This window comes from Phoenix dactylifera, chromosome 13 (genome assembly GCF_051530095.1).
Source record: "Phoenix dactylifera cultivar Ajwa chromosome 13, Ajwa_hap1_PhDact_Kaust_v1.1, whole genome shotgun sequence".
NCBI lineage: Eukaryota > Viridiplantae > Streptophyta > Magnoliopsida > Arecales > Arecaceae > Phoenix > Phoenix dactylifera.
This window is the reverse complement of record NC_143202.1, coordinates 1,351,147-1,370,818: the sequence shown is the minus strand read 5'-3', so window position 1 is coordinate 1,370,818 and position 19,672 is coordinate 1,351,147. Positions and strand designations below refer to the sequence as shown.

The 19,672-nt window shown below is 36.9% G+C and overlaps 3 protein-coding genes across 3 annotated transcripts; 1 reads left to right on the top strand and 2 right to left on the bottom strand.

Moving 5' to 3' along the window:
- Positions 1-3,141: 3,141 nt before the first annotated feature.
- LOC148700171 (uncharacterized) lies at positions 3,142-4,330 on the top strand. Its single transcript, XM_089926988.1, has 4 exons — positions 3,142-3,250; positions 3,340-3,441; positions 3,538-3,930; positions 4,038-4,330. Exons 2-4 carry the CDS (start codon positions 3,340-3,342, stop codon positions 4,083-4,085), a joined length of 543 nt encoding a protein of 180 aa, XP_089783114.1. The 5' UTR covers positions 3,142-3,250; the 3' UTR covers positions 4,086-4,330.
- Positions 4,331-9,797: 5,467 nt separating this feature from the next.
- Positions 9,798-11,550, bottom strand: LOC120104579 (uncharacterized). The gene is made up of 5 exons (XM_089926938.1): positions 11,220-11,550; positions 10,742-11,141; positions 10,568-10,669; positions 10,162-10,479; positions 9,798-10,051 (listed from the first exon to the last, which is right to left on the bottom strand). The coding sequence occupies exons 2-5, from the start codon at positions 10,769-10,771 to the stop codon at positions 9,992-9,994; spliced, it is 510 nt and encodes a 169-aa protein (XP_089783064.1). The 5' UTR covers positions 10,772-11,141; positions 11,220-11,550; the 3' UTR covers positions 9,798-9,991.
- A 4,062-nt stretch (positions 11,551-15,612) lies between these two features.
- On the bottom strand, positions 15,613-17,269 carry LOC149751419 (uncharacterized). Its single transcript, XM_089927024.1, has 2 exons — positions 16,394-17,269; positions 15,613-16,335 (listed from the first exon to the last, which is right to left on the bottom strand). The coding sequence occupies exons 1-2, from the start codon at positions 17,153-17,155 to the stop codon at positions 15,613-15,615; spliced, it is 1,485 nt and encodes a 494-aa protein (XP_089783150.1). The 5' UTR covers positions 17,156-17,269.
- Between the last annotated feature and the right edge of the window lie 2,403 nt (positions 17,270-19,672).

The window sequence follows — 19,672 nt, the reverse complement described above, 5'->3', positions numbered from 1 at the left end:
AAACATAAGTTAGTTACCTCTTGTAGTTCATTGTTGCTTCTAGCTTTCAATTTTTTGCTTGACTCTTCCTTGGTCAAGGCTTTCTTGCTTTTTATCTCTTTCTTCCTTTCTTCTTGCTTCCTCTTCTTCTTTGTCTTTAGGAAGCTTTTGAATCTTTCGGTGTTCGGGAATGGATCCTTGTTTCCATCACCGTACTCTTTGTTTTTTGAACTAATCTGCCTCCGAGTCGACTCGGGCCTTGTTGGAGTCGACTCGGCTAACTTGGGAGTCGACTCGGAAATACTTGGAGTCGACTCGTTCACAGAGTCTTCAAGACTGTGTCTCTGCCTTTCAGACTGTTCTTCTCTAGGAGTCGACTCGGACAAACTGGGAGTCGACTCGGCTACTGTGGAGGATTCTGCAATCTCATTGTTAGTACGCAATTGAAGCACATGTGAGCTAATCTGAGATTTATCATAAATAATTGTTAAAGTATCCCAGATTTCTTTAGCAGATAAGCATGCAGAAATCTTATGAAATATAGATTCATGGATAGCACAATATAGAAAGTTCATAGCATTAGCATTCAATTGTGCTAAGTCTTTTTCATTGACATTTTGAGAAAGTGTGTGAGGTCCATTTATAATGATATTCCACATTTTATAGTTTTGTGATTGAACAAAAATTTTCATTCTAGCTTTCCATTGAATATAGTAAGTTCCATCAAACAGTGGAGGTCTGTTTATGGAAAGTCCCTCGGCAAATAGTATGTTATGTGGGGTTGTCATAATCTTTAGCTCTAGTCGGTTAAGACTATAATTAATAGAAGAGCACCTGCTCTGATACCACTTGTTGCCCAAGATGACAACCCAAGAGGGGGGGTGAATTGGATTTTCTAAAAATTATGCTCCCTAATTTTTACTTTGAATAGAATGCAGCGGAATAATAAGATGTTATTTACTTAAGCTCTAGGCAATTATAAGTAAAGCAGTGGAAAATTAAGCTAGAGCAATTATACTATGGCTTTAGGGTGTAATTGATCTAAAATTAACTTATAGTTGTATGATCAATTTTAATCTATGTGTATGGTAAGGATGGAATGGAAGCTAAGCAAATTCTAAACTATCACTTATAACTCTATAGAAAACAAAGCTAGAGATATTACACAATCAAGCATGAATGTAAGGCATGAAATACAAGAGATAAGGCATCACAAACACAAAGATGTATAGTGATTCGGTGCACCCCAGCACCTACATCCACTCCCCAAGACCTCTTGGGAATTTCACTATAATCCCTCAGATTACAGTCGGTTGTTTTACAAGCTCACAACCCAACTTGTTGTTTTGCGAGATCACAACGAACCCGGTCAGTTTTCACAGGCTCACCGACTAGAACCAACCGATTGTTTTCACGGGCTCACAATCCAACCCAGTTGGTTTTTCCAAAGGCTCACCAACCACAACCTTACAACGATTGTTTTCCGGGTTCACAATCAACCCAGTTGGTTTTCTCCAAAGGCTCACCAACCACAACCTTACAACGTTGGTTTTTCCTTTGGCTCACCAACAAACCTTAACACCGTTGGTTTTTCCTTTGGCTCACCAACAAACCTTAACCTCTTGATTCAATCCCTTGATTGAATCAAGTTACAAGATATTAGACTAAGAATTTAAAGCAAATACAAGCTTCTTAACTAAGCAAATATATCAAATATAAACAAATGGAGTAAAGAGAAGCTCTCAAACGAATTTTGAAGATGAAGGAACTCGGCTTCTTCTTTACTTGACCCTCTTCTGATTTGGCACGAGGTAGAGGATGATTGAGGCAGCACACGGATGGAGAGGAAGCTTTGGGATTCACTTGGATGCTCTTCTTCTCTCTATTTCGCTTTGGATGGCCCTTTTGTGCTTATGGGAGATTTTCCTTGTAATCTCTTTGAAATCTCTTTCCTAAATATTTTCTCCCACTTCCATACCCTCTTTCCTAGCTCTCCTCTTGATTTTATAGCTTTAGAGGGAGTGGAAACAAAAATCTAGCCGTTAGAGACAAAAATAGAGCCGTTGGACACAGTCTGCACTTCCTGACAATATTACCGTTGGGATCGGAGTCGACTCGCGCGATCAGGAGTCGACTCGTCTGTTGCAGGAGTCGACTCGTGCTTTACTGGAGACGACTCGGCCACTGTTCCAGATTTGAATTAAAGTGGTCTTCTCGACTGGGAGTCGACTCGACTTAACCCGGAGTCGACTCGCCAAAATCTGGAGCTGACCTTGCACTTTTGGAGTCGGCTCATCCCAAGAAATCCATGGATGCATTTTTCAACTTTGCTTACTCGAGTCGACTCGGAAATTCTGGGAGTCGACTCGGTGCTCAGAGTCCGAACTCCCGAGCTTCTGTCTTTTGGCTCGTGCTGTCTCGGAGTCGACTCGAACTGTCTCGGAGTCGACTCGGCCCTCAGTATCCAAAAAACAGTCTTCTGTCTTTTGGGATCGCGCTGCCTTGGAGTCGACTCGAACTGTCTTGGAGTCGACTCGCCTCTCAGAGACGAAAATGCCGTCTTCTGTCTTTGGGGTTGCGCTGCCTCGGAGTCGACTCGGATTTTGCGGGAGTCGACTCGGCTCTCAGTGTCTGAAATTGGCTCTCTGACTTTTTGCTTGTTTTCCTCTAGGAGTCGACTCTAGCTTCCTTTGGAGTCGACCTGCGAACCATCGGAGTCGACTCGAGTTCCTCAGGAGTCGACTCGGCTCTCAGGGTCCAAAATAGCTTCTCTGTGTTTCCGCCTTGTTACTCCCTGGAGTCGACTCGTACTATCCAGGAGTCGACTCGAGGACTATTCTTTCGGATTTTCCTTTGAATTTGCTCTTCCAACTTGAGTCCTTTGAACTTGAAACTTGGGTCAATAAATTGTAGCTTTCTTCCAACTTTTCTTGAGAGCTTTGGAGGCCTTCTTGTGTTCTTCCAACTTGCTATATTCCTTGCAAAATAACTATCTTTCTCCTTGCAACACAAACGTTAGTATTTATACTTCAAGGTTTTGTGATCATCAAAATCAATCTTTAGATCAATTTTTGGGTCATCATATATTGTTTCAATATTTTATATTATATTTATTATTAATATAGATTGCGAATATATACATTGAATCATATCATACTGTGTGCTTTTATTTTGGCAGACATATTCTAATATTGGCAGAGCTGCACGAGCATCTCAAGCAGTTCCTCATACTTCAGGCTCGAAGAGTTATGCGAGACGTAGAAATGAATTTGTAAGTTCTTTTGAAACTATTTGATATTTTACTAACATATAGCACGTATCATGATATATAGTTTGCCAATATACTTTCCGTATGTGTAGATGGTAGAGCATGGAAGGGAGCCTGGTGAGGTAGAGTTTTATAAGATGACCCACACTCACCGAGATGGCAGCTTTGTCTGGGACGAGTCGAGAGATATAGTTGTATGTATTCATATTTTATTTGTTCAGAATTTTCTTATTAATTTTACTTCTTTTAAAATATTAATGTGACTGTTTTTTTTCTTGAGAGAGATATAGGAAAGAGCTACAACTCTTATTTCAGAGCGCGTCGGGGAGTCATCATCATCCGACGCGGCCAGTCGCGTCGAGGCTCAGGTCTATGCTGAATTGATGGGCCCAGAACGCTATGGTCGCGTGAGGGGTTACGGTGTCGGAGTTACCCCCACTCAGCTGTCTGCAGTGAGCCGATATACCCAAGATGCCAGACAAGGTACTAGCACTGCAGAGGTAAGTAGTTTGAAGACAGAGATGGCACAGATAAAGCAGTCATATGAGACAAGGATAGAGGAGATGAGGCAGAGTCATATGACTGATATGGCGGAGTTGAAGCAAAGCCAAGAGTTGAAGATACAATCTTTGCAGGACCAGCTTGACCATATTTCATCCTTTTTGCAAAGATTTGCTCCTCCGGTACATAACTAAATCTATTTGAATATTTTATGTAATTATAATGTATTCTTGTATGAGCGTGATGACTTTCGTATTTTTAGTTTCTAAAATTTTTTTTTTTCTTGTAGGTTGATGATACTTCATCTACTCGTAGAGATGATGATGCCGACCCTTGATACATATTGTAGATTGTGTACTTAGGAATTTGACTTGTCTGCTTTAAGAATGTTTTTGAAGTACAATGTAATCAAATATGATAATATGAATATTTTGAATGAAAAGTTCTTGTTTGTGAAATTAGTATGTTCTTCAAATATGCACTACTTTATCTACTTCACCTTATCTTACTTGGGGAATGGCTCTATGTTGACTTGACAGGAACATGGTTTCAGGACAGGCAGTCCGGCTGGACAACTTGACTCCCACAAACTAGATGAGGTAACTGGAATACATCTTCTTCATGCAAGTAAACTGTTCATTCTATTTATCCACGGCTTGATAAGATACTTTTTCTTTCATATAAGGTTTAATCACATTACTCTAATATAGGGTTTTTCTATTTATCCACGGCTGGATAATTGGTCGTATAAGGTTTGAATGTGGAGCATGTATGTGGAATTCTTCTTTCTTTTATATTTATGTACGAAATAAATATTGATACCAATTGACAACCTAATGATTCTCTGACTGCTGTTTGTAATTTCTCATGTCTGATGTAGTGCTGTAAGTTTAATCACATTACTCTAATATAGGGTTTTTCTATTTATTTTATGTTGTAGTATATATTCTGCTCAATTGCCTCATTGAATCCAATCTTGCAGATACTTATAAAGTTGGAAGATAACAGATTAATCGAAACTGTAGGGATACCTGTTGAGGAAGATAAAGGTTCATTTCGCCTTACTGCATGCGTATCATCACAGGTATAATTGTAAGACTTGGATCACTATTGTTGACATGAGTTTCTCTATTGCTGCTGCTGCTGTTGTTATTTCCCATGGAAAATACTGCTTCTGCTTGCATACATATCATGTGCGGTGCTTTGTGAATGTAGGTATTGGCTATAGAGGAGCTCTTCAGACATAGGTGAACCAATGTTGAATCTGAAGTCAGTTTTGGAAGCACATAGGTGCTTGAATAAGGTTCTAAATTATTTTCCATTAAATATCTCTGGCGAAAATACGATGTAATTAGAACCTGGATCTTGAATTAAAAGTATGATTTAGAACATGTTATGACACCTAACAAGACACCTAAAAAATTTTCTGCATATTGCTTGGAGCATTTCCTGATTAATTCGTGGTCATTGGATCTGCATTTGGGCATTTTATTCGACGTTGAACGTGACTAGTTTTCGCACTTCATCTGTGGATTCATGCTGCAGCTATAGTTTTCTTATGGAAATTTTTAATAAGCTTCATTGTCTTATGTACCCCAACCTCTATTCATTCGAAAGTGGATCAGTCGATTCTGCACCTAAAGCTGAAAATTTTGTTCCATATGAACTTAAAGAAACTTATCAGAAAAAGCTCTTATAGCATGGGTCACTGTGCTTCTTTCTCACTGTTAGCTGCCAGGTTGAGGAGAAACACTAGGGTTTTGAGTTTTCTCCATGAGATTTTCTGTTGTGACATTAGTATGGGGTCTGCTATTGAGATGTCGAATTTTTGAAAATAGTATTTAGTAAATAGAATACTTTGCTATATATTGAAAAAAATCAATCTGCTTCAGATAATGAAAGTGAGCTTTTAGACAGATTAGTCAATAAGGTATTCCTATTAATGTTTTCGTTGTAAAGATAGCTTGTGATGGAATCTATTTATGGAAAAGATTGGGTTTGGATAAATAGGCGTTGAGGTATTAAAATGGATGATTGCCTGGCAATAAATGCATGAATCATGTTTCGTGCTTAAGAGCTAATAGAGAAAGTTTTATGGTCAAGATCAGCCAATTAGATTTGCACTTTTTTTTAATTGGATGAAGGTCCTAGATTGTTGATATGTGATCTATTATTTTAAAATTGTTAGTACATAAAGAATTATATGATTTGGAGGCTCTTTCATTGAGTGGTCAAAAAAATTTGTATTGTTTATGTTGTTTAAACTGTTCAATTTTTTGATGATTTGATGCATAGGTTAAGAATTTTTTAAATTTTTTATTTTTTTTGGTGTGTAAGTAGTTTAGAAATAATAGATAATATACAACAGCTTGGATTATTGATGTAAGGTCCCAATAGAAACTCTATAACAATTATCCCATGTGTAACTTGGCCTAAAGTTTTGGCAGAATGGCATAAGAAATGAGTTGGAACAAACGGGTTACTGATATAGATCTAGAATTTGAAAGTTCAAGTCTGCGCCAAAAGTAGAGTAGTGGATCATGCATAAAGTTGGATGTATGTAAATACAAATATATCACTTTCTTTTTGACTTGATGCTATCCTAACTTGTAAGTTTGGATAGAAGTAACCAAGATTTGGCAGGTTATACAAGTTTACTGGTTGGCACATAAGGCTGCAAATAGGTTGGATTGACTCATAATCCGACCTAATCTATTTTTACCTAATTTGATATGAGGATTAACGGGTCAGGTTAGGTTCCAAAATAAGACCTATTTTACATTTTGGATTTGGTTGAGTTTATTGAATGCAGCCACCTTACCGCTTCAATGATAAATATAATGCAGCTAACTGGTAGTCTCTGGCATTCATTTTTTAAATATCATGAGCAATTAGAAGCACTTCTAAACTTGATTGGTTTTTACATGGATACTTTCTATGCTATTTCAATGAAATACGAGGATTCTTTGCAGTATATTATCACATTTGTCAGATGCCTTTTTCTTGAACTTTTCTATGCTATCCAGGAACCGACCTACTCACCAATTCCAACATCTACTGGAGTATTGACAACAGCAAGGCCCCTTTCTCAGGCAAATCCTGTTGTTGAATGTGAAGCCGGTCACTTGACAGCTAGGAGTGATGTCTACAGCTTCGGGGTTGTCCTTCTTGAGCTCTTAATAGGACGCCGGTCTGTGGACAAGACTCGCCCGAGCAAGCAGCAGAGCTTGGTTGACTGGGCTCGCCCCAAGCTTAATGACAATATTGTAGAGATGATGATGCCGACCCTTGATACATATTGTAGATTGTGTACTTAGGAATTTGACTTGTATGTTTTTAGAATGTTTTTAAAGTACAATGTAATCAAATATGATAATATGAATGCAATTAAAGTTCTTGTTTGTGACTCATATTTTGTTATATATGTGATTCAGTGTATTTGTTTCTATTGTTTTGTAAGAATTTAATGTACACAGAGTATTTAAAAATTAATTTTTCAAATTTTTTTTTAAAAAAAAAATTTAATGCCGACGCTTATAAGCGTCGGGAAAGGCCACACACGGACGTTCCTTTGCCGACGCTTTTAAGCGTCGGCATAAACCCGTAGTAACCAACCGTTCATGCCGACGCTTATAAGCGTCGGAGTCCGTTAGAATAAACGACGCTTAATAGCGTCGAGAAAAGCAACAGGATCGTAAACTGGCACGCCTCTAACGACGCTTTTAAGCGTCGGGCTATAACTATAGTAACCAACCCTTCTCGCCGACGCTTATAAGCGTCGGAGTATGATAAACGGAACGACGCTTAAAAGCGTCGGCATAGACCAACGACGCTTTTTTGACGCGTCGGGTTAAACCCGACCCACGCCCACCTGCCCGACGTCTGACCCACGCTTTGCGGTGCGTGGGCTGGGAATTCGCCGACGCTTAAAAGCGTCGGTAGAGACCACAAAAAGCGCCGGCAGATATCTTTTATTTTGTAGTGCATACTCTCATGTCCTTCATCAATATAGCCTTTTAGAAGCTTTCCGGCGACAAAAGCAATCTTGTGCTTTGCCGAATCACAAATGCATCGATCAAACATTATACAGCCTTTTGATAAAGTTTACCATGTAATCCAAGGTGATGGTCCTTCATGTCTTGCTAAGGTAATAAATAATGGAACAATAAAAGGCCATTTAGAACCTGGTGCAGTAGGGAAGATGTAAAAACCTCATTAGCTGAATGTTCAATTCTTCTAGCCACATCTTGATCTAGCGATCGTGTTATATGCATGACCTAATCTTGTCACACTTAAAAATTCAAATGCCATGAGGCTCTATCCATGCCAAAATTCCTAAATTTTCTTTCCCTCCTTTATAGTCTATCTTGGTGATTAACCTAGAGTAGAACTCATTGTACAATGTTTCTTCACTCAGGTCCGTGATGACCCGAACTGCAAGCATGAGGACTCTAGTCTGAACTCTAATCTGGGAGAGTGAGAACCGAGAACTTACATGGGATATCCAATAGATGACGGTTTATATCATTCTGTTAATGTTGTACATGAGAGGAAAAGAAGAATCTCAGTTATAACCTAGTTAAACCTAGCTAAATGAATCAAGACTGCAAGTGATAGTTGAAAGCAATTCCAACAGTTAGCTAAAACATTGTCACTTAACATTAGTCATCATTGCAGCATCTGAGATGCAATTCGCCAGGGTCACTTTATACTTCAATAGTTTAGCTCAGGCCCAAGATGGTCTCCTATCTCAATAGGTTAAGCCTAACATCTGAACTTCATCAAAATGTCTAGGACAACAAATGTTTCCATGAGACGTGAAATTGTCATTCTACCACATCAAAGGGAAGCTGAATCTACAATGAACTGTTCAGCTAGAAATACTCAACCCCTCTCCTCTCTATGTGCTCTCTCTCTCTCTCGCGCACGCACATGCATGTGCCTATGCACAAACAAGGAAAACCAATTAACAAGAACAATTCAATCTCATCAAGACGAACATGAAAAAATAATGAATCTAGGGTCTAGGGTTTTCTTTTGAAAAACCCAACCAAAAACTCCCATTCACGTTACAATAGAACAAGGTAGAAAAGCTAAAAGACAATGTCATTCAAGCCTCTTAAGATGTAATCGTCACTTGATCTGAAGCCTCTTAAGATCCCACAACATGCACTACATTGTCGTTTAGTACTATTGCTATTTTTTTCTGATAGGAATACTATTGTAAGTATTTTATGATTATTTGTTAAGCATATGAACCATACTAAGATATTATCAGAATCTAAGTTTAAGTTACATTGAATCAGGGATTTGGAATGCTTTATCTACATAGGCCAAATGAGAGGGGACAAATAACCTTGATTGTACCTGTAGGTTGTGCACATGCCTATATTAGCAAACATACATATCTTATTCTCTGAACATGAACACTGATCGATCACTCCCAAGAAAAACAAGAAAAAAAAGAAGAAAACTACAACAGATATAACCATTCTACCCTTTAATGCAATAGGTAAATTTGGTGAAGCTATAAAACCTCCGGCTTCCATTCTAGTGTACACACTACAGGAAAAAGGACCTATCCCGACGCTTTCGTGGAGCTTTGGCGACGCTAATTAGCGTCGGTTAAAATACCCCCGACGCAAAGCCAAGCGCCGGCAAAGCGTCGGATATAGCGGTGTGGCAAAAGTTTTTGCCGACGCTGGAGTAAAGCGTCGGCAAAAACATAGATTTACCGACGCTTATATAGCGTCGGCGATAAACCGACAGGGCGTTTTCCCCGACGCTTTTTTGCGTCGGCAATTCCTGATTTACCGACGCTTGTATAGCGTGGGCATTAACTTTTCCCCGACGCTTTTAAGCGTCGGAAATTGCTCAATTGCCGATGCTTTTGAAGCGCCGGGAATTAGACCTTTTTTTGCCGGTGGTAGCACGACCTTTTTTACGTCGGGAATTGTCTTTTTTTTAAAAAAAATAAAATAATAATCAGTATTATAAAATACAAATTACAAAACATATATTATAACAATATGAACCTGTATTACATTGATACATTGACACAAATATTCAGATCATTCAAAATATGAATATTGATATATCTGATTAAAACTCCATGTTTTTAACTCATGTATCAGAAAAGCTGCCATACAAATTACAATGTACTCTGAAAAAGCAAATTACAATGTACTCTGAAAAATAAGAAACATATACATATCAAACTCATAAAAGATAATCTAGAATGCATCAGGGACGGGATTCAGCTCCATCATCATCATGTCTACAAGCGTTTGAAGAATCAGGAATCTACAAAAAAAAAAAAGAGAAAACATAAAAGTTAGGAATAATGTGATACATTAACTCATATATCATAATTGATAATATGTAAAGTATTGAAATATAATAAAGTTAATTACCTGAGAAGGTAGAAATCGTTGTAACATGGATGTAATATTCGTAAGCTGAGACTGCAAATTTGCTTGGTTTTGCTTCAGCTCTTCAATAGTTGCTTGAAGATGACGAACTTCTACAGTGTTACTACCTTCTCTGGCATTTCTTATATATGTGCCCACTGAAGACAACTGAGTGGGGGTAACTCCAACGCCGTAACCCCGCACTCGACCATAACACTCTGGGCCCATCAATTCAGTAAGCACTTGAGCTTCAATATGATTGTTCGCGTCGGATGATGATGACCCCCCGACGCGCTCTGAAATAAGATTTGTTGCCCTATCCTATATCTCTCAAAAAAAAAATCAAATTAATGTATGCGAATAATAGAACCAAAAAAAAATACAGCACAAGTCAAAGATGAATACATACAACTATATCTCTTGACTCTTTCCGGACAAAGCTGCCATCTCGGTGGGTGTGAGTCATCCTATAAAACTCCACCCTACCAGGCTCCCTCCCATTATCATCCACCTACAACAAAAAGTATATTTTCCGAGTATACATGCTATATGATAGAATAATTTAAGATAAATTTAAATTTACGAATTCAGCTCTACGCCTCGCATAACTCATGGAGCCTGAAGTGTGAGGAACAGTCTGCGATGCTCGAGCAGCTCTACCAATATTGGAATATGTCTTCCCCGAAAAACAATAAACAATGTAATTTATACAATGTATAAATTTCTAATCTATAATAATATTAAATACAATCTAAGCGCTCTGAAAAAATATACACAACCTGAGCTCTCTCGAAAAACCAGTAGTGGACAAGCTCCCTCCACTGATGAAAGATTACATCTGGAGGACAAACACGGGCCACCTCCTCTTCAGTCATGCCCTCGTGCTTCCAATCCGCCTTTAGCTTTGCCTTATATTCTTTCCATTTGCGGTTGATGGACTTCAGCACCCAATCATGGCTATTTGCAGGAAGGACAAACTTTGTCTACATCAAAGTCAAAAATGTTATATCAATGTTAAATCAAAAAATAATTGAAAATAGTAAGCAACTTCAATTCTTTACCTCAACAATTCTAAGAAGCTCAATCTTATACGAAGGAAGCATTTCATTCCATTTCGTATAGTTGAGCGGACACAATTGTCCCTTCCGCGCAACTGATCCTAAAAAAGTGGATAAAATGCTTGCAGCATTCTTGATGGGCTGCCCCAGTTCGTTGCAATGGACGACAATCTTCTCATCCTTAGGTAGGCTCCATACGTCCCGTGCTCGAGTGGGCCCTCGTGTTCTCCTCACTCTCCCCAGTCCATCTATAAAATAACAAGTCCATTAAAGGTAAATGATTTAAAATAGTTAGATTGTAAGAGAAATTAATATAAAAACTATAAATCAAATTACCCAGGACGTCCACATCATCCATGTCTGGACGATCAGCAGGTGGGGCATGCTCAGACTGGGACCCGGACTGAGTATGGGGCTCATCGGGCTGCTGGGAACGATCAGAAGTAGATCCCACGGATGTGTGCTGAAACTCAATATTTCTGAAACGTTTTTCTCGCGGCATATTGTAATCTAGTATGCACAAAAAAGAATCAATATTAGTTAAATATTAAAAGTACATTACTTTTAATATTCTTATAACTGCCACCATCCTCTTCTGAATTGAGAATATTTAAGATAGTCTTCTCAATTATATTGTATTCCCGCACCAAACTCCTTATTCTCTCACAATTAATAAATATTAAAAGTACATTACTTCTACATGATCATCTAAGCTGGTCCAAATATTAGCTCTTAAAGCAACAGATTTTAAATACATGACCAGTTCCCCAGCCTGCAACAATAATGAGTCACTAAGCACCTGTTGGAAGTTTGAAAAATTTAAATGAAGCATGCAAACCTTACTTGGAGCAGAGACCGACTGTCAATGCAAACACACGAGCATTATCCTGATACAGAATAGTAAGATATGGAGTTCTAATTGCAAACAGGAGCTATGAATCTGATGCCAAAAAACATTTAGAGGTGAAGATAGGAAACACACTTAAAGCTGTTGATTTGTGGGAGTAACTAATATACGATGAAACCAGAACTCATTGCACATATGTATGGGACAAACATAATATACCAGGGTTTCTGAACAATCTATGCGTGAGTAATGTTTATATATGATGCAGCATAACTATTAGATTTGCTAAAACATGTGGTTCACCCACAAATCCATTCTCACAATCCCTGTTCTCTTTCTTGTTTATATTTATTTATTTTTCAGATTGAGTGTAGACAAACTTTATAAATGCTGACTTATCTTCAAGAAGAAGACTAATAATAGGAGATACAAGTCCAAATTCAGAGTAGCCTTACTGGTAAAGTGGTATGATTTGGGAGTAGTGTGATGACACCACTTTCAAAGTAGCAGCAAGAATCGCAGCCTGGATTTTTAAAGTTTTCTAGGTAACTCTTTAAGTTCATGGCAGCTCCTTGATGATGCACCAGCAATCCCAATCCAAATCCATGCTTTACGACAATTTATAGATGAACTTGCTGGCTGCTCAAACTTCGAGCCAGATTACTACGAAGATATGCACATAAAGTAAAAACATCCATGAAAAAAAATGCACAGAACAACATAACCAAATCTGATGCTATCCCTGCCTACTGAATTGCTCTTAGACAACTATAGCATGAAATAAGTCACAAGCTCCAAACCAATTTCAGCTACCCGGTCATGTAACATGTATTGCTTCCTACATGCCATACTATGTTGCAAAATTCAACGCCTGGCACAGTTTGAATATCACACTAATAATCCAATCGCCTCCAGAATCCAAATGTAAAATCTGAATAGTATTTTCACAGCATGGAAGCAACTCTTGATAGAGAAAAATGCCTTCACTTGTCATATTTAATACATAGCAACGGATATAAGTGTATAGCAGTAAAAGATGAATGAATAATGGGACTCATTTACTAGTAGTAATAAGGCTGTATAGATTTTCTAACATCTGGAAGGCAGTGCACATTCCCTGAATACGGATTATCTTCTTTATCAATACTTGTTTGCCATCTACTCTTGATGTCAAGCTACCTCCATCATAGCTTTGCATATTTTCAATGAGGGATTTCAGGTCCGTGGCCCAAGGAGTTTTACATAAGGCTATGACTTAAAGAAGTGAAAAATCATAATACTGCTTCCATAGCACAAGAAACCTTACATTTGCATGTGTGTTTGTGTGTGTGTTGAGCTAGTTCTACAATATTTACACAATCTTCATTATAAGTCCAATATTCAAAAGCAAGGGTACTTTCTCTTTCTACTTATTAAAAGATCTATGAATGCTGGACTAACTTTGTCAATAACCTACGAAGATTTAAATTTGCTTGATTCATTTCTGCCTTGCACAGCTTACCTGGTATTGATAATCCTAACATATATTTCTAACCCAACCCAACACCTCTTTGTGTATGTATGTATGTACCCAACCCAACACTTCTTTATGTATGTATGTATGTATGTACACACACACTTCTCTGCCTCCTAAAGTTTTCTAGAGATTTTTGTGCAATAATAATGTCATTTCATGATCAACTAGAGAATTCAGGCAGACACCCTCCATAAATTAATCAAACAAAGTTGAATGTCCTTCCAGCACCTTGTACATTATTAGCAGGAACATAGAAAGTAATGACTTCAGAAATAAGTATTCCAGTAGCATGTCTGCTTCTGCCTATGCTTGAAGATGTAACCCAAATTAGATGGTTGAACCAAGGTTTATATTCACTTCAAATTCATCAGCACAAGTACAAGCAAAAGCAAGGTTTAAACTCAAAGCCAGAGCCGAAACTATAACTTGGATATGTGTTTTCTAAATTTTAATACTCCTGTTATGATTATTATCCTTGTAATATTTTGCTAATGCAGTCACACATAATAAAGAACTCAATCAACAATATAAGCAAAAAAGTTACGATATCTGAAAATCCGGAATGAACACCCAAAAGCAAAGATCAAAATTGGACTTTTAATCAAAAAGAATGCCAATTGTTTGTTAATTTTTGTATATGAGTCCTTGGTCCCACGGATGTGTGCTGAAACTCAATATCTCTGAAACGTTTTCCTCGCGGCATATTGTAATCTAGTATGCACAAAAAAGAATCAATATTAGTTAAATATTAAAAGTATATAAATAATTTATAAATTGCAAAATAATTTAATGCATAAAACTAATGTTTTACTTACCATTAAGAAACTAGCCAGCTCTCATTCAAAATCTATCCTAACCAAACTAGTAGAATTCAGTTCATCAATTGGCGGAACATTAAAAGGCATACACGAGTATAAGTCTCATCATCCTCCTCTGCTAACCCTTTTTCCATATCATACAAGTCCCTAGGTTTAGTCTTAATAACAAGAGACCAATCTTTATCTTTAGAGTCTTGCACGAAGAACACTTGTTGAGCTTGAGATGAAAAAACAAATGGGTCATCTTTCAATAGCACACCAGTATGTATCAACCTTGAAAAATTTACTAATGTGAAGCCATTTATATCTTGCCTCAAACCTCTAGATGAGTTTATATCCACCCAATCACATCGAAATAATACTACCTTAAAGTTTCCGTAATAATCCAACTCATAAACATCTGTTAGGGCACCATAATAATTTTTTCCGTCCGCCTCAACCATAACTCCACTATTTTGGGATTTTCTAAATTTTTCACGTTTTTTTGTATGAAATTTAAAACCATTTATAATGAACCCATCATATCTGTTGACAATATTGTTCGGACCTCGAGCAAGGACTATTAATTCATTGGAACAATGTCTCTCCATCATAGTCGGTACCTAAAAAAATTTAAGTCAGATAATAATTAATTTTTCAAAGTTCCGATCGTAGAATATAATAAAAGACCTAATAGGATTCAACGTCTAACCTGTTTTAATAACCATTCAGGAAATAACTCAACCAACCATCTTTGCTCAATCCTTGGGGTAGGATGAATGTTATTGTTGGCGCTTCGCTGAGCCACTAAAAAATCTCTGCACGAGAAAAAAATTATTTGTTTTGAATATTATATCTGATATGACAGTAAATTGTGATTTGTTATAACCATACTGACCTGCGATACTCGGATATTAAGTCACTGTGAAGTAAGACATAACGATGTGCCTGTGCCAATAATTTATGATGAATTACAGTACTTTCAGCTTTTCCCACAAATCTTCCACCAGATGAGAACTTGTACTCCTCTGCATTTTGTATAATATCATAATTCCTTTGTGGTCGATTACATCCCTCCGCAATCGATCCCTCAGGATAGGCTCGATTGCGTACATATTCCTTTAAGCGCACAAGATACCTTCAACAGTAAATTTTAATGCTCAACATCAACATCGAGGAAGATAATAGGATATATATTCATATTAATAATAAATATGGACATTAGAGTTTAGAATATCACCTCTCAATAGGATACATCCATCGGTAGTGAACTGGTCCACCAAGTTTAGCTTCTGCCGCTAAGTGAATGAGTAGATGAACCATAATAGTAAAAAACCCAGGAGGAAAGATCTTCTCCATATGGCACAGTGTTAGTGCAACATTAGACTCCAATTGATCAAGCTCCTTGGGATCTAGAACTTTGGAACATAATGCCTTAAAGAAGGATGATAACTGAGTCACAATTGCAAGAACTTGTTTCTGTGTTGATGATCTTAAAGCCAATGGGAAGATATCTTGCATCAAAATATGGCCATCGTGACTTTTAAGATTCGTAAGTTTTCGCTCTTTAAGATTAACGCATCTTGAAATATTCGATGCATACCCATCTAGAACCTTCATATTTTTCAAAACCGTTAGAAAAAGATCTTTCTCTGGAGTAGACATTGTGTAACATGCAGGAGGTATAAAATATTTATCATTGGGTTGTTCTTTCGGATGAAGCTCTTGTCTTATGCCCATGTCTTTCAAATCAAGACGCGCTTTCAAGTTGTCTTTAGTCTTTCCTTCAAGATTTAACATTGTTCCAATCAAATTATCACAAACATTCTTTTCTATATGCATGACATCAAGATTATGTCGAAGAAGATTATACTCCCAATAAGGTAATTCAAAGAAAATGCTCCTTTTTTTCCATAACTGCTTCTGTGTAGATACCGAGTTTGTGCCATCATCATTTTTCTGTTCATAAATACTGTCATCATTCTCGAAGTTGTCAGCGTCCTCAAAAACCTGTCACTGAGCTGCCAACATCCCCCCTTCCCCGCTTCTTTGAACTGTTGAATGCCTTACCAGGTATATAGTTAGTGCCATGAGTTTGTTTAAGAACTTCAGTTTCAGTTGGTGGAATAGGTGCAGATCGCAACTCTATGGTACCATCAAACTGATTATTCTGATGTCGAAATGGATGATTTGCTTCTAACCATCTTCGATGACCCATATAACAGAATTTTCCTCCATGTTTTAACCAATATGAATGAGTTAAATCTCCACAAGAAGGGCATGCAATACGCCCCTTAGTGCTCCAACCGGATACATTAGCATATGCAGGAAAATCATTGATTGTCCAGATAAGAGCTGCACGCAATTTGAATGTTCGGCCAGTGAAAGCATCAAATGCATCAACACCCTGCCATAGCTTTTTCAATTCACCTATTAAAGGCTGCAGAAAAATATCTATATCATTACCTGGGCTCTTATCACCGGGAATAACCATTGACAGAATGAGTGAAGACTGTTTCATACACATCCATGATGGCAAATTATATGGAACCAAAACAACTGGCCAAGTGCTGTATGTAGAACTCATTGTTCGAAATGGATTAAATCCATCAGTTGCCAAACCCAGCCTTACACTGCGAACATCAGAAGCAAATTCGTGATGCCTATCATCAAATGCTTTCCATGCTAAACTATCCGCTGGATGTCTTAACATTCCATCCCTTGTATGTCCTTCATCATGCCATCTCATTAAGGAAGCCGTCTTTGATGATGCATACATCCTTTTCAATCTAGGTATGAGAGGAAAATACCTCAAAACTTTAGCCGGAATTTTTTTAGACTGTGCAGCATCCACTTCATTCGACAAATCATGCCCGTCTTCATTTTGTTTTTTCCATCGTGAAAACCCACATGTTCAGCACGAATCTTCATTAATATTATCACCACGATATAAAATACAATCATTTGGACAACTATGAATCTTCTCATATCCAAGATTCAGGTCTTTTACTAGTTTTTTGGCTTCATAAGAAGTTGACGGTAAAATAACACCTTCTGGAAATGCATCTTTTAATAATTGAAGAAGCATAGTAAAAGACTTTCCAGACCATCCATTCAAATATTTCAAATGAAATAAATGCACCATAAAAGAAATCTTCGTAAAATTTTTACAACCCGGATATAGTTCTTTATCACAATCTTTCAGCAAGTTATGATACCGAGTTGTGTTATCTTCAGAGTATATAGGTTCCTCAACATGTATAGATTCAGTAACGGTATGCTCATCACCTATTGGAGCTCCTTCTTGCTCTCCACTAAAATCTGTTAAATTTCTAATATTATGTTCAAGAGCATCTCTGAGTAAGCCCCTCATATCATCTTCTACAACAGAATTTCTGTCTGTGTTACTAGATCCAATACTAGCAGTATGTTCTATAACTAAGGGTTGGTTAGATGAAGACGACAATTTAGACTCTCCATGAAATATCCATTCTGTATAACCCTTCAGAAAACCATTCCATACAAATGTTCTTCAACAATTTGTGGAGCGATAGTATAACAATTTACACATTTTTGACATAGACAAAAAATATTTCCATTCATTTCAGATTTCTCAGAAGCAAATTTAACGAAATTCTGAACTCCATTCAAATATTCGGCACTGGATCTCGACTTATTTATCCAACTTTTGTCCATTCTATTAAAATACTGATTGAACTGCAAGTAATATAAAACAATAATAAACGAAATTAGGGTATGAATCACCAATACGAAATCATGGTACAAAAAGATCTTGGCAAATTTTATTAATACAAAATATAAGATTCCGAGAAGCATATGTTGTTCAGTAATTTGATCCAGATCGGTCGAACCCCAAGCTAGATCATGAAAGAATCCAGAGGTCAAGCAGCAGTAGTAGATTCACTCATAAGGGATACAAAGGCAGGAGGTATAAGGTTCCACACACAGAATTATCTCATCACCAGCTAACATGTGGCACATGAAGAGTCCCAGTTCACAGAAGGTATGGTTTTGTTTATACTGATGTTTACGTTGCGGCAGAGTTTATCTTCAAGTGAACTGCCTTTGCAGGATATGAAACATCAGTAATCATATTATCTTACAAAAGTAATGTGTTTTAGGAATTCTATTTGCATGGTAGTGAGATTCTAAAAGTAATCATAGATAGAATCAAATTGTTCGAGGCTTTTTTGTTTGGGGCTGAAGCACTGACTTATCACTATTTTTGAACTAGTCTAGACATTGACATGCACTGATAAAAGAGGAACAACCATGACATCAGTTGAGCTGATCTGAACATTAATTTCTTCCACACTGGTTCAACTGCTTAACTTATTTATGATAATTTTACAAATTTTTATCATATGTGTCTTAAAGAGAAACAAGCATGCATATAGGTATGCAGAAGCATAATTTGTGATAATTATCCTCTCTTAAAAAATAAATTGTGTTAATTATCAAATTATATGTGATGGTTCGGGATAAACAAAACATTGAAATAAGCAAATTACTTTTTAGGGGAATCAAAGGAATGATTGAGTGGAAGTTATCAACATCCTATGCAATGAGCTGCTACATAGCTAATTGATGGTGACATCAAATATTTCACAGAACTTATTGAAATTATTGCATGGATAAATAGATATTGTAATAATGAGAAAGAAGAGATTCAGGGGAAAAAAGAAAAATCTACCTCTCCATTAATAAGATATTGTAATTAGATATTAGTTATGCAATGATGATGATCAAATGCTAGAGATAGGGGAGTTAAAGTTGTTTACACTAAAGTATTATAAATTCGAAAGATACAAGTCTGTCTCCATCTATTAAATCAAACAAATCAGACGTGCTTCTCACTTGACACACAATGCTTATGTTAAAATATAGCTAAATGTTTCATATGTAATTTATGAAATACTATTTGACATTAACTTGTATTCGAAAACTGAATTGTCTCATGACTATCAGGCATTACAAAATAAGAAACTTATGAGAGTAAAGTGGTATTACTTTTATCCTGACTCAACCTAACCTAAGGTAACCTATTTAGGATTTTTCATAATCATGCAAATCTCTACAATTATAAGGAAAATCCAGTGGAATGTTCACATTTTGACAAACTAGATGTTCAACCAGTATAATAAATGCACTCACTTTACCTAGCTTACCTAACTCTTCTTAGCTTTCAATTAAAAAAAGAAATTAGATGAGTGCAACCATCAAAAATACAAGTATATTTATCTTCAAATATAAAATTTAAAATATTTAATCATAA

Bases quoted from the DNA above. Each gene is read 5' to 3' on its own strand.
- LOC148700171 (XM_089926988.1), top strand. From the start codon at position 3,340: ATGGTAGAGCATGGAAGGGAGCCTGGTGAGGTAGAGTTTTATAAGATG. The intron at 3,442-3,537 runs GTATGTATTCAT...AGAGAGATATAG, and splicing joins ACGAGTCGAGAGATATAGTT to GAAAGAGCTACAACTCTTAT. The intron at 3,931-4,037 runs GTACATAACTAA...TTTTTCTTGTAG, and splicing joins TGCAAAGATTTGCTCCTCCG to GTTGATGATACTTCATCTAC.
- LOC120104579 (XM_089926938.1), bottom strand. From the start codon at position 10,771: ATGAGTTATGCGAGGCGTAGAGCTGAATTC. The intron at 10,670-10,741 runs GTAAATTTAAAT...TTTTTGTTGTAG, and splicing joins CGAGGCGTAGAGCTGAATTC to GTGGATGATAATGGGAGGGA. The intron at 10,052-10,161 runs GTAATTAACTTT...TTTTTTTTGTAG, and splicing joins AACGATTTCTACCTTCTCAG to ATTCCTGATTCTTCAAACGC.
- LOC149751419 (XM_089927024.1), bottom strand. From the start codon at position 17,155: ATGTATGCATCATCAAAGACGGCTTCCTTAATGAGATGGCATGATGAA. The intron at 16,336-16,393 runs GTGACAGGTTTT...ATTTATGAACAG, and splicing joins GGGGGGATGTTGGCAGCTCA to AAAAATGATGATGGCACAAA.